At 34.0% G+C, this 22501-nt stretch overlaps 1 protein-coding gene across 1 annotated transcript in view; it reads right to left on the bottom strand.

Annotated features, from left to right (window-relative positions):
- brf1b (BRF1 RNA polymerase III transcription initiation factor subunit b) overlaps positions 1-22501 on the bottom strand; it is a 131061-nt gene that overhangs the window by 106195 nt on the left and 2365 nt on the right. Inside the window, exons 3-4 of the mRNA XM_056480989.1 lie at positions 16492-16572; positions 8060-8233 (exon numbers count right to left, since the gene is read on the bottom strand). Of these exons, the coding sequence (XP_056336964.1) occupies positions 8060-8233; positions 16492-16572 (255 nt within the window). The remainder of the gene's footprint in view (positions 1-8059; positions 8234-16491; positions 16573-22501) is intronic.

Below are 22501 nucleotides of genomic sequence, written 5' to 3'. Positions count from 1 at the left end.
ATCAAGTATAACTAGATATTAAAGTTTGAGGACAAACTTTATGGTGGCTTGAAAAGCCGAGTCTGAATTAGCATGTTACTAGCATGAATTAGCAAGTAACTAGCATGATTTCAACATAAATTAGCATGTAACTAGCATGATTCTAGCATGAATTAGCATGTTACTAGCATGTTTCTAGCATGAATTAGCATGTTGTTAGCATGAATTAGCATGTTTCTAGCATGATTCTAGCATGTTACTAGCATGTTACTAGCATGAATTAGCATGTTACTAGCATGATTCTACCATGAATTAGCATGTAACTAGCATGATTCTAGCATGAATTAGCATGTTATTAGCATGATTCTAGCATGAATTAGCATGTTATTAGCATGATTCTAGCATGAATTAGCATGTTATTAGCATGATTCTAGCATGAATTAGCATGTTACTACCATGATTCTAGCATGAATTAGCATGTTACTAGCATGGATTAGCATGTAACTAGCATGATTCTAGCATGAATTAGCATGTTACTAGCATGTTTCTAGCATGAATTAGCATGTTATTAGCATGATTCTAGCATGAATTAGCATGTTACTAGCATGATTCTAGCATGAATTAGCATGTTACTAGCATGTTTCTAGCATGAATTAGCATGTTACTAGCATGATTCTAGCATGAATTAGCATGTTACTAACATGTTTCTAGCATTAATTAGCATGTTACTAGCATGTCTAGCATGAATTAGCATGTTATTAGCATGATTCTAGCATGAATTAGCATGTTACTAGCATGATTCTAGCATGAATTAGCATGTTACTAGCATGTTTCTAGCATGAATTAGCATGTTACTAGCATGATTCTAGCATGAATTAGCATATTACTAGCATGATTCTAGCATGAATTAGCATGTTACTAGCATAATTCTAGCATGAATTAGCATGTTATTAGCATGATTCTAGCATGAATTAGCATGTTACTAGCATGATTCTAGCATGAATTAGCATGTTACTAGCATGATTCTAGCATGGATTAGCATGTTACTAGCATGATTCTAGCATGAATTAGCATGTTACTAGCATGTTTCTAGCATGAATTAGCATGTTACTAGCATGATTCTAGCATGTTACTAGCATGTTTCTAGCATGAATTAGCATGTTACTAGCATGTTTCTAGCATGAAGTTAGCATGATTCTAGCATGAATTAGCATGTTTCTAGCATGAATTAGCATGTAACTAGCATGATTCTAGCATTAGTTAGCACGTAACTAGCATGTTACTAGCATGATTCTAGCATGAATCAGCTTGTTTCTAGCATGAATTAGCATGTTGTTAGCATGATTCTAGCATGAATTAGCATGTTACTAGCATGACTAGCATGTCGCTATTGTGTTGCTAGCACCTTTCTAGCAAGATTAGCATGTCAGTAGGATGTTAAAACTGTTAGCGTGTGTTAGAATAGCTAGTTACAGTCTCTGTGACAGTTGCTAGGGTGCTGAAATTGGTTGCTAGGGAGTGGCTAGTAAGTTTAAAGGTAATCAGTGATTGGCTGCTGGCTAGACTGAGTTGAATGAGGCCAGACTCTAGTCTGTAGGACAGTCTGATGCAGAGTTATGAGCTCACAAAGGTTGATCCAATGTTAAGTAAATGGGAGTCTTTTACAATGGAAGTCTATGGGACAGTTGCTAGGGTGCTGTAAGTGGTTGCTAGGGAGTGGCTAGTAAGTTAAAAAGTCATCAGTTATTGGCTGCTGGCTAGACTGAGTTGAATGAGGCCAGACTCTAGTCTGTAGGACAGTCTGATGTAGAGTTATGAGCTCACAAAGGTTGATCCAATGTTAAGTAAATGGGAGTCTTTTACAATGGAAGTCTATGGGACAGTTGCTAGGGTGCTGTAAGTGGTTGCTAGGGAGTGGCTAGTAAGTTAAAAAGTCATCAGTTATTGGCTGCTGGCTAGACTGAGTTAAATGAGTCCAGTTAGAAGTCTGTAGGACAGTCTGATGCAGAGTTATGAGCTCACAAAGTTTGACCCAATGTTAAGTCAATGGGACTTTTGGGATTTTTCTGGGTCGTTTTTCGGAAAACCCAAGGTCGGATCAGTTAGAAAAGATATAGCAACCCGAGTCAGACCAGTTTGAAGGTTTGACGAAAGTTTGAAGTATGTAGCTTGAAAGGCCTAGGAGGAGATACACTTAGAAATTAGTCTCAGAAGAAGAAGAAGAAGAAGAAGAAGAAGAATAATAATAAGTTTAAGATAGATAACAATATGCTGGCTTTTCAAGCCACCATAATTACTTGTTCTTCCATATATTTTAATAATTCTGTCTCAGAATAAGTGTTTAATTTCTGTTGTTTAAACAAATGTTACATTGAATAACATTCATTCATTCATTCATTCATTCATTTTCTTTTAGGCTTAGTCCCTTTATAAATCTGGGGTCGCCACAGCGGAATGATCCGCCAACTTATCCAGCATATGTTTTACGCAGAGGATGCCCTTCCAGCTGCAACCCATTACTGGGAAACACCCATACATTCTCATTCACTCTCATACACTATGGACAATTTAGCTTACCCAATTCACCTGTACCGCATGTCTTTGGACTTGTGTGGGGAAACTGGAGCATTAGGAGAACATGCAAACTCCACACAGAAATGCTAAGCGACCTTCATGCTGTGAGGCAATTGTGCTACCCACTGCACCACTGTGACGGCCCACATTGAATAACAAGAGAACATGATTTCACCCATCACATGAAAGCTGAAATAAGCTTTCCACTTATGTCTGTAAGTTAGTATAGGACAATATTTGGCCGAAATGGAAATATTTGAATATTTGGAATCAAAGAGTTCAAAAAGAGAGAAATAGTAAGAAAAATGCCTTTAAAGTTGTCTGAATGAAGTGCTTAGCTGGGTACATTACTAATCAAAAATAGAGTTTTATATATATATATATATATATATATATATATATATATATATATATATATATATATATATATATATATATATATATATATATATATATATATGTTTATGTATGTGTGTGTATATATTATGGGTTATATATTTATGTATTTTATGGAGGGAAATTTACAAAAAAAACTTCTCGGAAGATGTTCTTTACTTAATGATTTTTGGCATGAAATAAAAATACAATGTATTTTTGGTCCGGGGACACATCTTTAAAAAAATACCTAATGTTAAAAAATATTACTTACAATAAATAATAAATCTACTACAATTTAAAAATATCACATGTCTGAATAATTCTGTCATTTGATCTTATCACAAACACACATAAGATAAATGAATGGGTTTGGCAGTCTGTAAAAATGACCTCTTTGTATCTGCGTTGTAGCGTGAAGGTCCATTTTTTTTTTGCATGCGGCTGAAAGCGCCCCACCCAGAGACTCCTATCTATTCTCCTCTGGCAACTCTAAACAGCACTGCAAGTCCCAGTCAGTCATGATGCCATGCACACAAAAGCAGAGTGCAGATCTGGGTGTGACTCAAGCAGACCTTGCCGGAGTGTGTCTGTTTGTGAGACATAGAGACAGCAGTATTGTAACTCTATCTTGTAGTTTTGAAACGCAGGTGTGGTGAGTCTCAAACGCACATCATTTGAGAACATAATTATGACAACTTGATGGAACAACAATCCTACAATGTAGAGCAGGGGAATGCTACTTTCTTTAAAGTGGACATGTTATGCCCAATTTTAAAAGGATGTAGTGTCAATTTCTGATATCCCTAGAATTTATCTGTGAAGTTTCAGCCTAAAATACCTCACGGATAATTTATTATAGCTTGTCAGATTTGGCACCATTTTGATGTAAGCAAAAAACGTTATTTTTGTGAGTCACTTTAAATGCAAATGAGCTGCTGCTTTTCAGAGAAGGGGGCGGAGCTTTTACAGGCTATTCTGACATTCCAGAAACAACAAAACAAACAAATCTCACACAGCCAAAATGTCAGTTATGGATTAAAAAAATGCTTGTTCAAATTAGAGTAAGAAAAGGATGGAGAGGAAAAGAATACAACTTCTAGACTGAACCATACATATACAGTTACCAATATACATTTATAGTGTTGTTTTGTCAAGTTTATTAATAGCATGTCACTGATCTGTTCTAATGTGTTGGCCTTTAAAAATAAATATATATATATTGCCTTATTCTTATTTATAATGGTAGGAAATACTAAAATTTACAGTTTAATTGATTACTATTATTAGATTATAGCATTTAAACAGAAAAAGGTCAGATTTTCATCATGTCACTTTTAATTACTGCTTCAAAATTTTACTTAAGACTATACAATAAAATTTGGAATACATTTTATGTCAAACAGGTGTTCTTTAACAGCTTTTGTTCACAAGTAGGATGAAAATCTGTGTAGGAGTGACTGAAAAAGTGACTCGCTGGACTGCTTTCCATGATTTACTCTGAAACATCCTCTGGGATCCCTAAAGGTGCAGTAAATGCTCTTCCTCTTCCTTTCTATCCTCTTTTGACAGCATATTGTAGCACTATTGTTTTCACATCCTGACACAATCCCTGCAGACTCTGAACTGGGCTTTCCCTGGGGAAAGTATGGACTGATACAGAGACTAGTTTCTATGTAGTTCCAGCTTGGTTTCATTTAATGTTCCATTTAATATAATAGTCCTAAAAGCAGAATATGATGGCTGTTATGCAGTACATTTTTACAACGATTTACAGAAGACACCCACTAAAATGTCATTCAGCACGACAACAGTTTATATACCAGGTTTATATATGGGTATATAAACTATATATGTCGTAATTCTATCCTAACCACTCACTATTTTTTTATTCATAAAAATATTTACAATTAGTATAATTACTTGTTCTTTCAAATATTTTAATAAGTATGTGTCAGAATGAGTGTTAAATTTTTTTAAAAATAAATGTTATATTGAAAAACAAAACATTAACGTAAAAAAAAAAAATATATATATATATATATATATATATATATATATATATATATATATATATATATATATATATATATATATATATATATATATATATATAAATATAAATATATGTATGTAGTCTTGTGAGTCAGTATGTTTACTACCAGAAATTCATTTGATCATTTATTTAATTCTTGCTGTCTATTAAAGTTGAAATTAAATTCTCAAAATTTAAATCATGCATTTACCAAACACTTTAATTCAAGGAAAAGTATATTGGCTTTCATATTAAGATTCGAGCCCAATGCAAGTGCCATTTTACTGTCTACTGATGCCCCTTAAACTGAACTATCCTGTTCTTCATTCAAGATGAATGGGTAAATCATGGCATTTGTCAGCAAGATGGTTTTAATTGTTTTAAAATAAAAAAAAGACTACAAATGAACTACAAAATTTAGTTTGAATTTAGTTTAATTGACTTCATTATTTTTTATTTGTATCTCTGTTAAGCTTCGTTGATGCAATTAAAAAGGTGACTTGACCTTCTGTACTGGTGTCGGCATGCGGTTATTCTACAAAACTGTTACTCATTCAAAATTATCTGAGAGGTAAAATATTAACACTATTTTCTCACTACTACAAGCTTGCTAAATGTACAATATTAATAAACACTTCCATTATCTATTGTTTAATTATTATTGTTGCGTTTTGACAAACCACCTGTCATAAATTCTCTCTTTAAGCCACTAGAGACATACAGTGAAAAAGAGAAAATCGATCATTCATTTTAATAGAGAGTCTTCTGGCTATCTCTGACTATTGTAACTATTGGTCACAGGATGTGGTCGAGTCAAGCAATGCAATTTTATGCAAATGAATAGCGAAGTTTGTGAGCCGCAGCTAATACATCCATCAGTAGAGCTTACATGATCCTCTCTCAGTTCATGCAGCAGTAGGTTGTATTGTCCGTGCTGTAGACCTACACAAACTGACATTTGCTGCAGATAAATAGCCAAAATGACAGACCATATGCTTTTTTCTTGTTTATTTCTGTAATTAAACAATTTACGTACTAATTCAAGTTGTATTTATTGTTTTTCCTCCACAATGTTTACTTATAACGCCAAGAAAACCCCTTTGCTGTTAGTGATTATCATTAATTAATCATTAATTAACTAAGCAACCTCAAGGTGGGATTGCTCCCTAGCAACTTCAATTGCCACCCAGAGTGAAAAGCATCTACAAAGTCGCTGTTAGTGTGAATGAGGCTTTACACTTCATATGCACCAGATCCATTCTTATAAACACACTAAAACTCAATGTTACAAAGATACAAATAGATATCATCTTTTTGAAAAAGTACATACAGTTGAAGTCAGAATTATTAGACCCCCTGTTTGTTTTTTTCCCCAATGTTGTTTAACGGAGAGGAGATTTTTTCAACAAATTTCTAAACATAATAATAACAATAACTGATTTATTTTATCTTTGCCATGATGACAGTGAATAATATTTGACTAGATATTTTTCAAGACACTTCTATACAGCTTAAAGTGACATTTAAAGGCTTAATTATGGGTAATTATGTTAACTAGGCAGGTTAGGTTAATTAGGCAAGTTATTGTATAACGATAGTTTGTTCTGTAGACTATCGAAAAAATATAGCTTAAGGGGGCTAATAATTTTGACCTTAAAATGTTTTTTAAAATATTAAAAACTGCTTTTATTCTAGCCAAAATAAAACAAATAAAACTTTCTCCAGAAGGAAAAATATTATCAGACATACTCTGAAAATTTCCTTTCTCTTTTAAACATCATTTGGAAAACATTTTAAAAAGAAAACAAAATCAAAGGGGGGTAATAATTCTGACTTCAACTGTATATACTGTACACTGTAAATGTAATGACAATAAGTCAAGACAACAAACATTGTTATGTTGCTTTAGCTTGTTTTGATAGGTTAATCAGGTTTCAACTACTTAAGTTATATAATATAATTTAATATTTTTATGATTTAATAATGGCAACATGGTGGCGCAGTGGGCAGCGTTGTTGCCTCACAGCAAGTAGGTCGCTGGTTTGAGCCTTGGCTGGGTCAGTTGGCGTTTCTGTGTGGAGTTTGCATGTTTTCCCCGTGATCATGTGGGTTTCCTTCGGGTGCTCCGGTTTCCCCCACAGTCCAAAGACATGTGGTATAGGTGAATTGGGTAAGCTAAATTTCTCCATAGTGTCTGTGTGTGAATGACAGTGTATGGATGTTTCCCAGTGATGGGATAAAGCTGGAAGGGCATCCTATACATATGCTGGATAAGTTGGCGGTTCATTCTGCTGTGGCGACCTCAAATTAATAAAGCGACTAAGTAAAAAATAAAATAGTAGTGCTGTCGCCTCACAGTAAGAAGGTCGCTGGTTCGAGCCTCGGTTGGGTCAGTTGGCGTTTCTATGTTCTCCCTGCGTTCGTGTGGGTTTCCTCCAGGTGCACTGGTTTCCCCCACAGTCCAAAGACATGCGGTACAGGTGAATTGGGAAGGCTAAATTGTCAGTAGTGTATAAGTGTGAGTGAGTGTGTATGGTTGTTTCCAAGAGATGGGTTGCGGCTGGAAGAGCATCCGCTGCATAAAACAAATGCTGGATAAGTTGGCGGTTCATTCCGCTGTGGCGACCCCGGATTAATAAAGGGACTAAGCCGAAAAAAAATTCATGAATGAATGATATTTAAAGTCAGTTTGATTGATGTAAGTTGAGATGTCTAGAAAAGTTTATTTAATTCGACAAAAAATTTAAAACCACAAGAATATTTTTAAAGTGTAAATAATTAACTGTATATATGCTGCAAACATACATTATACTGTATAACTGCGGATTACCTATGTCTACACTTGATAGCTAAACTATTCACCCAACTCACACCATGACTTTTTATGATTTTGATTGTAATATAATCACACGCACCTTTTGTAAAGCTACTTTGGAACAATGATTATTGTGAAAAGAGCGATACAAATAAACTTGAATGGCTTGAATAATCCTGTACCCAAAATGAGCTCAATATGCATCCTTTTCTCCTTGCATTACCATTCACAAAGAGCGTGACTTGGGTTTCACATCCTGTGGATCATTGTGTGAAGGATACGTGGCGTTCCTTCTGTCCTGCACACCAGGTAGAGGCAGGCGGCAATCACGTGTGTCATCTTTCGCCCTCGCGTCAAGTGCTTGCTCACCACCATCTTGAAGAAATTAAAGGCCGTGTCCAGGCAGTGCTGGTTGAGCTGAAGTTGACTGCCGAGGTTGTGGATCTGCCGTTTCCCTAGACACACGACACACACAAACACATCTGATTGAGCAAACACACACGTTCGTACAGACCGAGGCATGACTTCACATGCAGGTGTTTGCTTTTCCAGTAGCACTGATGTCATGAGAACACTGCACAGCCAGACAGACTTTTAATGGAGCCTGGAAGCCAAAACAGCCAGAAAGACAGCTGTTTCACATCCCGTGTGAGGCCACAGACCTGTTCCCTCTTCTTTCACAGTCGCTCGTACATTAACTTTTTTACAGACAATCTCAGAAAAGCTGTGCTGTAATTCATCGGACACAGAATAAATCAGTCTGCTCCGAAATCCCATTTTTTAATTTTTGGGAGAATATTTTTTTATATATCTGCCTTATTCTATTTCAAAAGCAATGGTGGGTATTCCTAATATTAGAATTTATATTTTTGGACAAATTGTTGTTTAATTAAATATAAATCCAATTTTCCAGGTAGGAAGAGTGGAATGGTCGGATTTTCTTCAAATGGCAAATAACAAATAAGATTTGCACTGAGTAATATATTAAATATACATCAGGAGATAAAGAGAGAAATGTTTCGGCTATGAGCCATGATCAGTGTAATGATTCATTGTCTCTTGGTGCTTGCATACTCAGTCATTTCAGGTGTTCACAATCAATTGAGTCACAGATCTCATATTGATCTTATTCTCTTAATCTCTTTGGCTCGAGACTTCTGGTCTCATTCCCTTCCATTCATTTTTAGACGTTAAAAACAGCTCGTTATGCTGCTTGATGCTGCAAACTGATATTTTTTATTATATTATTCTGCTTTGTCTGTATAGTCATGGACACACAAGTAGTTTGACCGTTTTCTGCCATTCATTATTCCCAGTCATTTCTCCTATAGACAAATTAACGGTTTGTAAACATTCAGGATGTCCGCGCAACTAGGTTGCATAAAAAAAACAGGAGCGCTAGCATTAACAGAGTTTGTTGCCGTATTAGAGATAAGTTATATTGATTACATATTATATATATATTATTTACAGAATGCTTTCAGCGTATTATAACAGATTGTCACCCAGTGATAAGCACAGTTATTTGGCAAAATTAACGTAAAAGTGAGCGGCATTCATCTGACACGTCCATTTGCAGTAACACCTTCCCAATGGATATTGGACAAGATAAAATGGCCAAGCATCCAGCCCGAAATATACAACTATCTCATTGAAATTCCAAGTGATTTTACAAGAGAGAAGTTAAAGGCCTACAATATTGTTCTGTGTGGTCATGTGCAAAAAATAATGCTCCATGATTACCAGATTCAAAACTTTGTAGTGCTAAAAACCGAGGTTCTGCCTAGCCAAAGACAAGGAAAGAAGACGGAACTGTACAAGGTCTGGGTAATCATTAACAAGCAAAACAACTGCATTCTGACAGCGAACTGCACCTGTACAGCAGGTATGTGAACTTACACTTTTACATTTCATTCTAAGCATTCAGTGTCTGCAGTTAAATTCACCATATTTTACTGTTTTTGCTGAAATCATTGCTGCTATCAAAAACAAGTAATGTGTATGATTCAGCATAGCGTGAACCTATCTGACATAAAATGAGAACTGCAGAGTCCAGCATCTCACTCCATTCAGCTCTTATGATGACCGTTAGCTAAAGACGTCTGCGGTTGGCATTAAAAGCAGTGTGGTGTACGGTAAAATTTTGGCATCCTATCGCACACCACGACATGTTTGCTATTGCAAGCGGTCTTTTTTTGCAATCAATATGGGTTGTTTACACCTTGTCACTTCATGCATTTTTTTCTGATCAGATAGGTATTCGATCATGATAAGAGCAGTTGTAAATATCCTCTGAAATGCATTCGAGACAAATATTCAGGCCCGTAGCCAGCCTAGCGAAAGGTGTGGTTCTTTTTTTTCAAAAAGTGGACATTATTGCAGTTATTCACCTTAATTTCTATCTAATTATGAGGTTTAAATACTGCATTTTAGCGACATTTTAAGCGCTGTATTCAGCTGGATTAGCTTGTCGGATGGTCATCATAACCACACTTTTTGAAGTACTAAAAACATTTGCTAAATATTAAGAATAAAGAAATATGATTATTCTTTAAAAATATTAATTTATTACATTATATATCATTAGGAAAAAAGGAGACTGTTAATGTTTTAATTAAAAAAACTGTAGCCTATTGTCTTTTATTGGGCAAATAGCAAACTGGCCAGCACATTCAACTTTACTCAGTCAGAATTTGGCTGATTAAAATGATAAAAAATTAAAACATTAATATAAATAATGTAGAGCTTCTGGATTTTTCCAATTTATTTGTAAAATTTTTTTTTCGAAAGTTCATGGGTAACAAAAATAGCCTAATTAGTATAAAAAAATAACTTCAATATGAGCTGCTTTTGGTGCTTTATCCTTTTTATAGTTATTTTGTTTTCTTTCAAGAATAAGGTGCAAGGTTCAAAATAAAAATCTCTTGTAGTAAAAGATTACTTTACTTGCGTACGATTCTATGATTTTGTTTCTAGCCTTTTGTTTAGCCTTCACAATTTATGATGGCATAGGCAGTTGAGATAAAACAAATGAGCTCATGTATGGGACAAGTTCTGGACCTTTTATCAGTGGGGGGTGGGTCTTTCGAACCACCCGAACCACCCAGCTGGGTCAGTTGGCATTTCTGGGTGGAGTTTTATGTTCTCCCTGTGTTGATGTGGGTTTCCTCCAGGTGCTCCGGTTTCCCCCACAGTCCAAAGACATGCGCTATAGGTGAATTGGATAAACTATTGGCCGTAGTGTATGAATGTGTGTGTAAATGTGAGAGTGTATGGGTGTTTCCCAGTACTGGGTTGCAGCTGAAAGAGCATCCACTGCATCAAACATATGCTGGGATCATTGGTGGTTCATTCCGCTGTGCAGATTCCTGAACAATAAGGAACTAAGTTGAATGAATGAATGACTCTCTCACATTTATTTTTTACATTTTAGGAGGAGTAAAATATCCATAAGTGGTTTCAACAACCAGATGAACCCACAGGAAACCCACACGAACAAGCAAACTTCACACAGAAATGCCAACTGACCCAGCCGAGGCTCGAACCAGCAACCTTCTTGTTGTGAGGCGATCATGCCACCCACTGCGCCACCGTGCAGCTGGTAATTGTACTATGTTGAGAAAAACCACCTATAATTACCACATACATTCATTCATTCATTTTCTTGTCGGATTAGTCCCTTTATTAATCTGGGGTCGCCCAGATTGATGAACCGCCAACTTATCCAGCATTTGTTAGATGCCCTTCCAGTCGCAACCCATCTCTAGGAAACATCCACACACACACTCATTCATACTCATACACTATGCACAATTTAGCCTACCCAATTCACCTGTACCCCATGTCTTTGGACTGTGGGGAAAACCGGAGCACCTGGAGGAAACCCACACGAACGCAGGGAGAACATGCATACTCCACACAGAAATGCCAACTGGCCCAGCCGAGGCTCGAACCAGAGACCTTCTTGCTGTGAGGCGACAGCGCTACCTACCACATACATTATTTGAACAAATTTATTCACACAAAAATGATATGCTGTTATTTTCTGTGATTTGTCTTAACATAATAGAATAATATCTGTCTGATAAATTATAAATTGTTTAATTTTTTGTGTTAGTATATATGTATATATGTGTTAGTATATCAATAATTATTATCCACCTTTTCCTTTAGCCCAGTAATGTTTTGCATGAATTATATCATTCATAAAATATAAAATGGATTAGAACCTTAGAATGGATTATAAAACTTATTAGAATCAACAAATAATTTTTCTGCAATCCATTAACAACCCCCAAAACTCAAAATAGTCATTCTACAGCAGTATTACAAAGTACAAACATATTATGAGTATGTACTGGTATTATAGAGTATTACTGTACAGTAGAGAAAACAAAAAGAAAAACGGAAACAACCCCCCACCCTCCCCCCCAAAAAAGAGCTTTGTCCTCAGATTTGATTTTGATAATGGTTTTGATAGATCCAGAATGCCACATTAAAATACCAAGCTTATCATAAAAATATCATAACCTCAGAAAAGGATTATTTGTAGCACAGCCTATTAATTTTATTATGTGAAGTGATTTGTTTCAGTTTTTTGAATGGAAGTTTCACAAACTCCCATAATTTGATGCACAGAAGTCAGATGTGTGGAAAATTGTGGATATAATAGCGTCTTAAAAATGTATTTAATTCAGTACCAAACCACATCCCTGTTTGTCCTTCTTTTACATTCGCTCATACATTAACTCTTTTACAGACAATCTCAAAACAAGCTGTGCTGTAATTCATTGGACACATTGAATAAATCAGTCAGCCCTAAAATCCCACTGTGGGCTTGGATGTGTTCTGCATATTAAAATACACACTGAAAAAACACAGTCCAGTAGGCTATCTGGTGGATTTGTGTTTACTTAACACATCATTTAGCTAAAGACCTTGTTCACCCAGACGGTGAAATTCTCCTCAGTTGTAAACAATGGGAATGAGTTACCGTAAGCCGCTTCACAGTGTCAAAGAAGGAAAGCTGCTTTGCTGGACAGATGTGATGGAGTTGATGAGTTTGACATGTTGCAGGCATTCATTATGCTTGAAACCGCACATGTTGACGTGTTTATAAGAAACAAAGACTTTCATCAGTCTGTCTTATAAATGTGCAGATTTGTGATAATGAGGCCAGCAGATGCATAGACACGGCAAACTTTTTCTTTCTGCAGAAAGTTTGTTGGGGAAAAAAGAGAATTTTAAATGATTTCTGGCTTTTTCAATTTTTTTAACTAGTCTTGGAAAACAGAAGACAAACAATGATTGATTCATTGATTTACAGTTTAGAAAAGTTTTTAAAATATGCGAATGACAAAGGTTTTACATATTTTTCCTTTCAGGTATATAAAAACTGTAAAATATTTTAAAATGATTAATACAGAAATATCTATTATTCAACTTATAATAATAAGTTTGATTGATTGACGGACTTCATATACAATTGAAGTCAGAATTAATAAGCACCCCCCACCCCCTCTTTGATTTTTTTTCTTTTTTAAATATTTCCTAAATTATGTTTATCAGAGCAAAGAAATTTTTACAGTATGTCTGATAATATTTTTTCTTCTGGAGAAAGACGTATTTGTTTTATTTTGGCTAGAATAAAATGCAGTTTTTATTTTTTTTAAAAACATTTTAGGGTTAAAATTATTAGCCCCTTTAAGCTATTTCTTTTTTCAATAGTTTACAGAACAAACCATCGTTATAATTTAACTTGCCTAATTACCCTAACCCGCCTAGTTAACCTAATTAACCTAGTTAAGCCTTTAAATGTCACTTTAATCTGTATAGAATTGTCTTGAAAAATATCTAGTCAAATATTATTTACTGTCATCATGGCAAAGATAAAAGAAATCAGTTATTAGAAATGAGTTATTAAAACTATAATGTTTAGAAATGTGTTGGAAAAAACGTCCTCTACGTTTAACAGAAATTGGGGAAAAAATAAACAGGGGGGCTAATAATTACAACTTCAACTGTCTATATATATATATATATATATATATATATATATATATATATATATATATATATATATATGAGCAATTCCAGCATTATGGATGTGACATTTGTAGTAAAAACTCAAAACATAAATTCACAGTGAAAGTTTATGTTAACAATATATTGAAACGTTTGTTTATATTTTCCAGAACAATTAACAATGAGTTAAGTGATCATAAAAATATCAATCTGTAAACATGTTTTATACTTTATATGAGAAAAAGAAACATGCGTTATTGATGTAACCAAAAAGTATGCGAGTTTGCAGTACACAACACACTTTGTAGAAATTCTGTGAATTAAACTGCACAACCCCAAACAAATAATGCTAATCATAAGTATAAGAGTTGGCTCACTATAAAACAAACATGATTGACTTTATTTTAGTTAATGTTTTTGCATTTATGAGGAAAAAGCTTCGTTGTGGATGTGACACCTTTGCATTGTGGATGTGACAGATGTGAAATTATGAAATTATGCTAACATTTATATTGAACATTAATATAATATAACATACTTTTTTTTAAATAAGACCGTAGGTTGTTTATGGAAAAAAATATTTTATACCTTTTTTTTTTTTTTTTTTTTTTTTTTTTAATTTTATAAGGTTTTTATACCTTTTTTTTAGTTCTATTTGATTTACAAAAATAACCAAACGACAAAAATAAAAAAGGGTTAATTATTGTGATCTCCAGATTGCGACAGAAAAATACTAGGACAGCTCTTGTAGACTGATGGCATTTCATGTCGTTCAGCCTTATAATCTTCAAATGTAAGTAAAATCACCTGTTTTGTCATCACTTTAGACATTATGCTAGAGAATTATTCAAATACTAACTCTAAAATGACGTTGGTGAAGTAGCAACGGTTTCTGCTGTTGTGACGTCAGCTGCAGGTGTGAATGAATGGCGGAAGAAAGTAGTTCCTCTCACAAAAATGTTTTGAGACTTTTCTTTTTTATATACACAATTATGCTGTCGAACTTTTGTATAAACGCAATACACTCGTAGCATTGGGATATGGCTGTATATCATCACTGGTAGGACACTAAGACACTCTGCCTGCAGCCTCGAGCCAATGTACGTCTCCCACCATTGCCTAATATATACAGCCATATCACATATTCAATCATTTATTTTCTTTTTGGCTTAGTCCCTTTATTAATCTGGGTTCACCACAGCGGAATGAACCGCCAACCTACCAAGCATATATTTTACACAGCGGATACCCTTCCAGCCACAACCCAACACTGGGAAACAACCACACATACACTACAGACAATTTAGCTTTTCCAATTCACCTATACCACATGTCTTTGGACTGTGGGGGAAACCGGAGCACCCTGAGGAAACCCACACGAACACGGGGATAACATGCAAACTCCACACAGAAATGGCAACTGACCCAGCTGAGGCTCAAACCAGCGATCTTCTTGATATGAGGCAATTGTGCTACCCACTGCACCACCGTGCTGCACCATATCGCATATATATCTGTGTGTCTGTGTGTGTATCTCAGAAAATAAAAACACAAACACAACAAAACGAGTAAAACTCAAATAAAAAAGCAGCAACAAATTAAAGCTTTTAGTACTGCTATAGTATCACACAATAACACTAAAACAAAACATGTATGAAAAGTCTTAAATTAGCCTACGCTACAGAGTTAACACAATCAGAGCCACAGATGTTAAAGAGGATGCTGGATTTTTCGTCCACCAACCCTGGATCCCAGAAGCTGCAGTGTCAAGTGTCGTGTTGGCAGACAGAGGCCAAAAATAACTCTGAAAGCTTTTAAGAGCATAATCCCTCTATTCTAGACCCACTGTGTGCCAACACTGCGTTACCCACTGCAGACCTGTCTAATCCCAGAGTATTTTTCACACTGCACATGCCTTTGGATTATCAGGCAGTTCTGCGGTGACCTCTCTCTGAATGACAGCACAATTACATAACCGCTGCTACACGGGACGCCTTTAATAATGAATGCAGTCTTGTGTTTGTGACCACAGGGACACTTTCAGCAGTCAGTTTCACCACAGTCTTTTATATGAACCATGACTACAGGATCGGTCACACTATTAACAAATATTAATACAATAAATATATATGAATTTGCATCGACACTAGCGATTCATCTAATTCAACCTTGTGCACTGCTGTTTCAAAGTAAATTAAAATACATTATCACATGATGCTATACATTTTGATATTATATAGGGGATATTTGATTATTGATATTATAGGGGGGGAAGGGTATTACTCAGACACCTTTGGGTAAATTCTTCAAATACAAGAGGAATAGCTGTTTTGTTTAGAGTTATATAAATACTGTGCTTAGTTTACCTACTTTACTTAGTTTGTCTGACCAGTAAATCTGTATCCTATGTAATCTATCAGTAAATGTAGGTCTTCCTAGTCAGTTTACTAAAATAAAAAGAACAAAACAGAGCTTCCAGAGAAAATCCATGCAAACACAGGAAGAACAGGCAAACTCCACACAGAAAGGTCTCCTGGTTTAGGTGGGACTCAAACCAGCGACCTTCTTGCTGTGAGATAACTGTGCTAGCCACTTAGCTGCCCTGTTTCATTATTAACTCACCAGACATTGAGTGTTAATATTAATTGTGAATGTTAATTTTAGTTGCTGAGTATAAAGGTGCACCTACCATTCTGGAGTGTCTGAGCTCGTGATTCTTTTCCCAGGCTGGTGTGGAAGCCACTGCCCAAGACTGGAGCTTTGGAAGTACCTGAAAACAACATAAATGTATCAATTTATTATGTTAAAGACTGGAGCTAAGTTAAAATCAGGTAATAACATGAAAAAACATTAAATATATATTTTTTAAAGTTTATTAAAATATAATTTATTTTCATTCTATATATGTGTATATGTGTATATATGTATATATATATATATATATATATATATGAGTATATATATATATATATATATATATATATATATATATATATATATATATATATATATATATATATATATATATATATATATATATACACATATACACATATGCATGTGTGTATGTGTGTGTGTGTGTGTATATATATATATATATATATATATATATATATATATATATATATATATATATATATATATATATATATATATATATATATATATATATATATATATATATATATATATGTATATATGTATATGTACTAAACTACTAAAAGGGCCAGACAAAATCTGCGAACAGTTTTTGTTATTTCTGCAGAGAATTTTGTAAAAAAATCTGCGGATTTATGCGGAATGATTATAGGAGTATCATAACTATAAACTTAATATATGAAATAAAACAATAATACATTTTGAACTTTAATGTTACAATGCAAATCCAATTAGATCAACTTATTTGTTAAACAAAGCAAGTCTCTCATATAATTTATCTATTAAAAGAATAAAAATAAATTTAATAATATAAAAATATTACTTTACAAACTGAATTGTAAATTAATCATATGAACATTTTAATATTACTATTATCATATCACAATAATATTAGTGAAATTAATAAAAAAACTGAATAAATATAAATGTACACACATTTACACAAGTAAATACATAGACTCAATAATGAGCTAAAAATCTGTGGAAATCTGTGGATTTCTGTGCGCGCAGATCTCGTGTGGGTCTACCTATGGCCTGCGAGGGCTTTTTGACTAAAAAAACCTCTCCAGCTGTCTCCCTTTAATAATATTTTACGGTTTAAAAACTTATAACCGTCACTGGAAATCAGATTCCTCTTGAAAATACAATTACAATTCTCTTTTTATTGTATTGTTTTTACAGCAAAACTAATAAGAACTCAATTAACAATAAAAGACATTCTGACTAATGCATGTGTGTGACGCTGTGAATAAACTTGAATCACGACACTAATAAAAGTCAAACAACTTTCTATGGTAACCTTGCACACATAAATGCAAACAACATTCATAAGTGGTGATGGCGAAAGGAAATACATTGTCCTTTCTTCGTTCATGGACTTTTGAGTTTTGAATTTTTGAGTTGTGAATGGACATAAATAAGTTTCACTTAAATCTGTATTAATTATAGTAGTGCTCTAATACTAACACTTTCTATTCTATTACACCTTTTTTTTTTAAATCAATAATAACTTGCTGTCTTTCTAATACCAAATTATTAACTATTCTGTTATTGTTGTAATTATTAACTATTCTGTTATTGTTGTAATTATTAACTATTCTGTTATTGTTGTAATTATTAACTATTCTTAATTAACTATTCTTAATGCTACTATTATTAACTATTCTGTCTGTCTGCTTACTTTACTTAACTCTTCTACCATTAATAATGTCTATTTTCTCTTATAGAAAAATAAAACAATCTAATTTCTCTCTTTATCTCTCACTATTATTTTACTCTTTTGTTGCTTTGATTATTTCTATTGTTCTATCTGTATGTAATTTTATATAAAAGCATCTGACAAATGATTAAAATTCACATAGGAATAATACTGACTTATATTGTAGAATATAAATGATGTACAAACAAAACCCTGTTTTCCACCAGAGGCATTTTAAGCTGTTAAGTAACTCTTTAGCGCACTCTAACGGCCGCATGTGTAAATCACAGCATAATTATTATATATTACTACAGCGACACCTACCGGAACTGAGACTTATAAGAAGTCAGGGAAGCTAATGTGAAGGGTCTGTCTGCAGACTGAGTGCACATGCAAGCTGAGACTGCTTACATGCTTTCACAGTTTTTCTCAGTCGCTTTGGTGCATTTCTCAGATCAGAACAGAATAGAAATTCTCAAGAGCTGTTCAATCTTCAAATCATTGTGTCACTTGTGCATAATTTATTTGAACAAGTTCCAAATGCTTTGGTACATCCATGCAAAATGAATACGTACAATTCTTTGCTGTTTCCTGCATTATAAATTGCTTGTGTCATGTTAATCAAAATGTGTAATTTTGGTCTCTGTTGAATAGACTCATCCCGACGCCCCCAACACCCCAGATTTGTTCAATGTCTTTGGATTTTCCTTTAACTACAATACTGCTAAACTGTATTTATCAAGTAATTGCGATTTTATATTAATTTCTGCTTTGGGTAAGTTTCTATGACCAATTTAAAACTAATATGAATATATAAAAATCGTATCCACAAGCTTCTCTTCCTTTCCTTTGCTTTCAACTCTATGAGGTTCATGGAAGTTTTTGTTATCAACACAAGATCTTTGCATACAAAAAAAATCATTCTTTTTTGAGTAATCCACAGCTGTAATGAAGTTGAATTATACTGCAGGTGTCGGTATGACAGTGTGAGTGTTATGATCAATAATTCTGGTGTCTGATTATGTGGGATTTTTAGGCCATTAAATTGTGATGATACAATTTATTATTTCGTTGAATGACAGCAGTTTTCTTTTCAAGCTGAATGTTGTTTTGACTGATCATACTGGGGAAAGCGAACACAAACTCTGCATTCTGACACCTGACTGGTCTGCAAAACAACTCTCTGTGAATAAAACCAAAATGGAGCAAAGATGGTATGAGGCTGGCTGTGTTAATACTATTTGGTATGCAGCAGTGTTGTTGTTTTTACATTTATTTGTTAATATTTCTCTGCTAATTAAAATACAACATAAATAAATGATGAAAATGTCTATAATAAAATAAAATAAAGTTTGCTGATGCACTAAATTTAGGACAAACTAAATTATAAATTAAAGCTAAATATTAAAATTACAAAATCCAGTATAGCCAAAACACATTGAATGGGTCAAATAGTAGATTATTCTTTTATGACAAAAAGTGAAGAAAAAAATGATTTAACACCCTGATAGCATGAGTGTTAGGTCCCATGTGAGACCTGTTTGTTTGTGTTTTGTGATTTTCAGAGCATGATTGCAGATTGGTGGGTGGGTCATCTCACCTGAGACCCATTATGTGGTGCCTATAAAGAATCCAACATTCTTTCTGAGGATGTCCCTGCCTGGCATTTTTGATTTATTTAAGTTTATTTTGGATCATGAGCTAAGTTCACTACCATGCATTTGCTTTTCATTACTGACTTCCATTTATACCGACTTTTATTGCTTTAGGAAAAATGTAATTATACTTTTTGTTAATAAATAATTTCTCTTTTCAATTTACCTGGTCCGTATTGTCTCTATAATGTTGCAACTTTGAGCTGGTTGTAACAAATTATAAATTAATAATAATTTATATATTATTTTATAAAATTGTATAAAATAAATTATTAAATTAAAATACAACATAAATAAATGATGAAAATGTCAATAATAATAATAATAATCATAATAATAATTAGTGATGGTGAAATGAAGTTTTTTTTAACCAATGAAGCGCTCGACTCAATTGTATCAGGAAAAAGATTCGTTACTTGAAGCTTTCTAAATCAGTGCTCGATGAGGACCTCTTCTGGTTAGAGTGTGGGAAAGCACTGTGTTGCAATAATGTCAAATGTTCACAACTGACCAATTCATTCATGTAGTAATACAACAACAGTAATATAAACAAATTACTCTAGTTTTTACACATAAGGTTTGTTACTTTACACAACCGATGACTGTAGTTAAATCCAAGGTATTCAAAAGTACTAACATTTATCATATTATTTATCATAGTCCTATTCCAAGCAGGGATCGAACCAGCAATTCCTGCATGGGAAGCAAATGCTCTAAGGAGGGGGCTATGTGAGTAATGCTTTCTAGTTGCACTCGCCAGCTGGCCTCCATTAAACACTATACTAGGATATGCAGTGGATTTCTTTAAAAATAGTTGTAAAAAAATACGCTAATGCACTTTAGTATGCTTCAAAACCTTTTTACTATAAATTACTATTGAATTTATTTTAATTACTGGTGTTTGGGACCAGTGCAGTGCTTTGAAACATTAGAAATGTATGTAATCGACGCCTAATTTCTGTTTATACACTTTACTAACCCATGGGGGTGTTTAAACCTTTGAATCAAAATTCAAAGCAGTCACGTGGGTATAGGTGAAAATTAAACTTCGGACATCACTGATCACGTGATGATGGAAAAACGAATCAAGCTCCTGTACACTGCTTTACTGTGGGATGTATCGTTTTTTTGATACATGCTTCGAAGCCTCGGCGCACAACGTCAAATCACTAATAATAATAATAATAATAATAATAATAATAATAATAATAATAATAATAATAAAATAAAAATAAAGTTTGCTAATGCACTAAATTTAGGAAAAACTAAATTATAAATTAAAGCTAAATATTAAACTGACAAAATCCAGTAAAGGCAAAACACATTGAATGGGTCAAAATAATAGATTTTTATTTTATGACAAAAATTGAAGAAATAAAATTATTTAAATCCCTAATGGCATGAGTTTCTGTCATGATTTAGTACACTGCTTTTTTAACAACTTACTAGCATGTTTAACAGACTATGCAATGTTTCTAACATGTAACATTGTTAACATGTTTCAATTATGATTTACTGCTAGCATGCCTGAGTTGTTGAGTAACTAGCATTTTCTAGCATGTGTAAGATGTTGGTAACATGTTTAGTTCATGGCTAATATGAATAAATATGAATATAAAAATTCATTTTCTTTTCGGCTTAGTCCCTTTATTAATCAGGGGTCACCACAGTAGAATGAACCGCCAACATATCCAGCATAGGTTTTATGCAGCGGAGCCCTTCCAGATGCAACCCATCACTGGGAAACACCCATACACACTCATTCACACAAATACAGTACAGACAATTTAGCTTACCCCATACTTCTATACCGCAAGTCTTTGGACTTTGTTAGGCGACATCGCAACCCACCGCACCACCCCCATTCAGCCATAATGATATTTGAATATTCTATATCCAAATATTATTTTATGAAATCTGGTTTAAAGGTCACCTCTCAAATGATTATTTCTGGTCATGCTATGTCACATGCAGGGCCCAGCAACTCCATATTATTGTCACACAGAAATTTAAGATTACCATCTTAAAATTCATAACTGAACATTTCTTCTTTCTTTTCGGCTTAGTCCCTTTATTAATCTGGAGTTGCCACAGCAGAATGAACCACCAACTTATCCAGCATATGTTTTACGCACCGGATGCCCTTTGAGCCGCAATTGAACACTGGGAAACACCCATACACACTCTTTCACGCACATACACTACTGACAATTTAGCTTACTCAATTCACCTATGGTGCATGTCTTTGGACTTGTCGGGGAAACCAGAGCACCCAGAGGAAACCCACGCGAACAAGGGTAGAACATAACTGAACATCATAAATAAAACCACGCCTTCCTTATTACACTCTATCATCGATCAGTAATCCAACAAACTACAGTCAATCCGAATAGCTCTGGAGTAAGTGACCCGCTTTACTATACAGAATATATGGACCATTACTCTGACATTGTTTTAGAGTAAGCTCTGAAGATATTTTCAGAGGACTGCCTTAAAATGATTCTTTGTTCTACACTGAAAAAAATTCTTCTAATATACTTAAAGCAATCAAAAGCGAACAAGGCCATAAACATTTGGAAATTTACATGTTCAACATTCAACATTATGTATGAACACAAACCTGCCTCGTAAAGCAGTGCTAAACCTAGATTTAAAAAAATACATATAGAATAACAAAGGCACTGTTT

Source organism: Danio aesculapii, chromosome 20 (assembly GCF_903798145.1).
Source record: "Danio aesculapii chromosome 20, fDanAes4.1, whole genome shotgun sequence".
NCBI classification, from domain to species: domain Eukaryota; kingdom Metazoa; phylum Chordata; class Actinopteri; order Cypriniformes; family Danionidae; genus Danio; species Danio aesculapii.
Note: the sequence above shows the minus strand (reverse complement) of the source record. Positions and strands in the feature narration are given on the sequence as shown.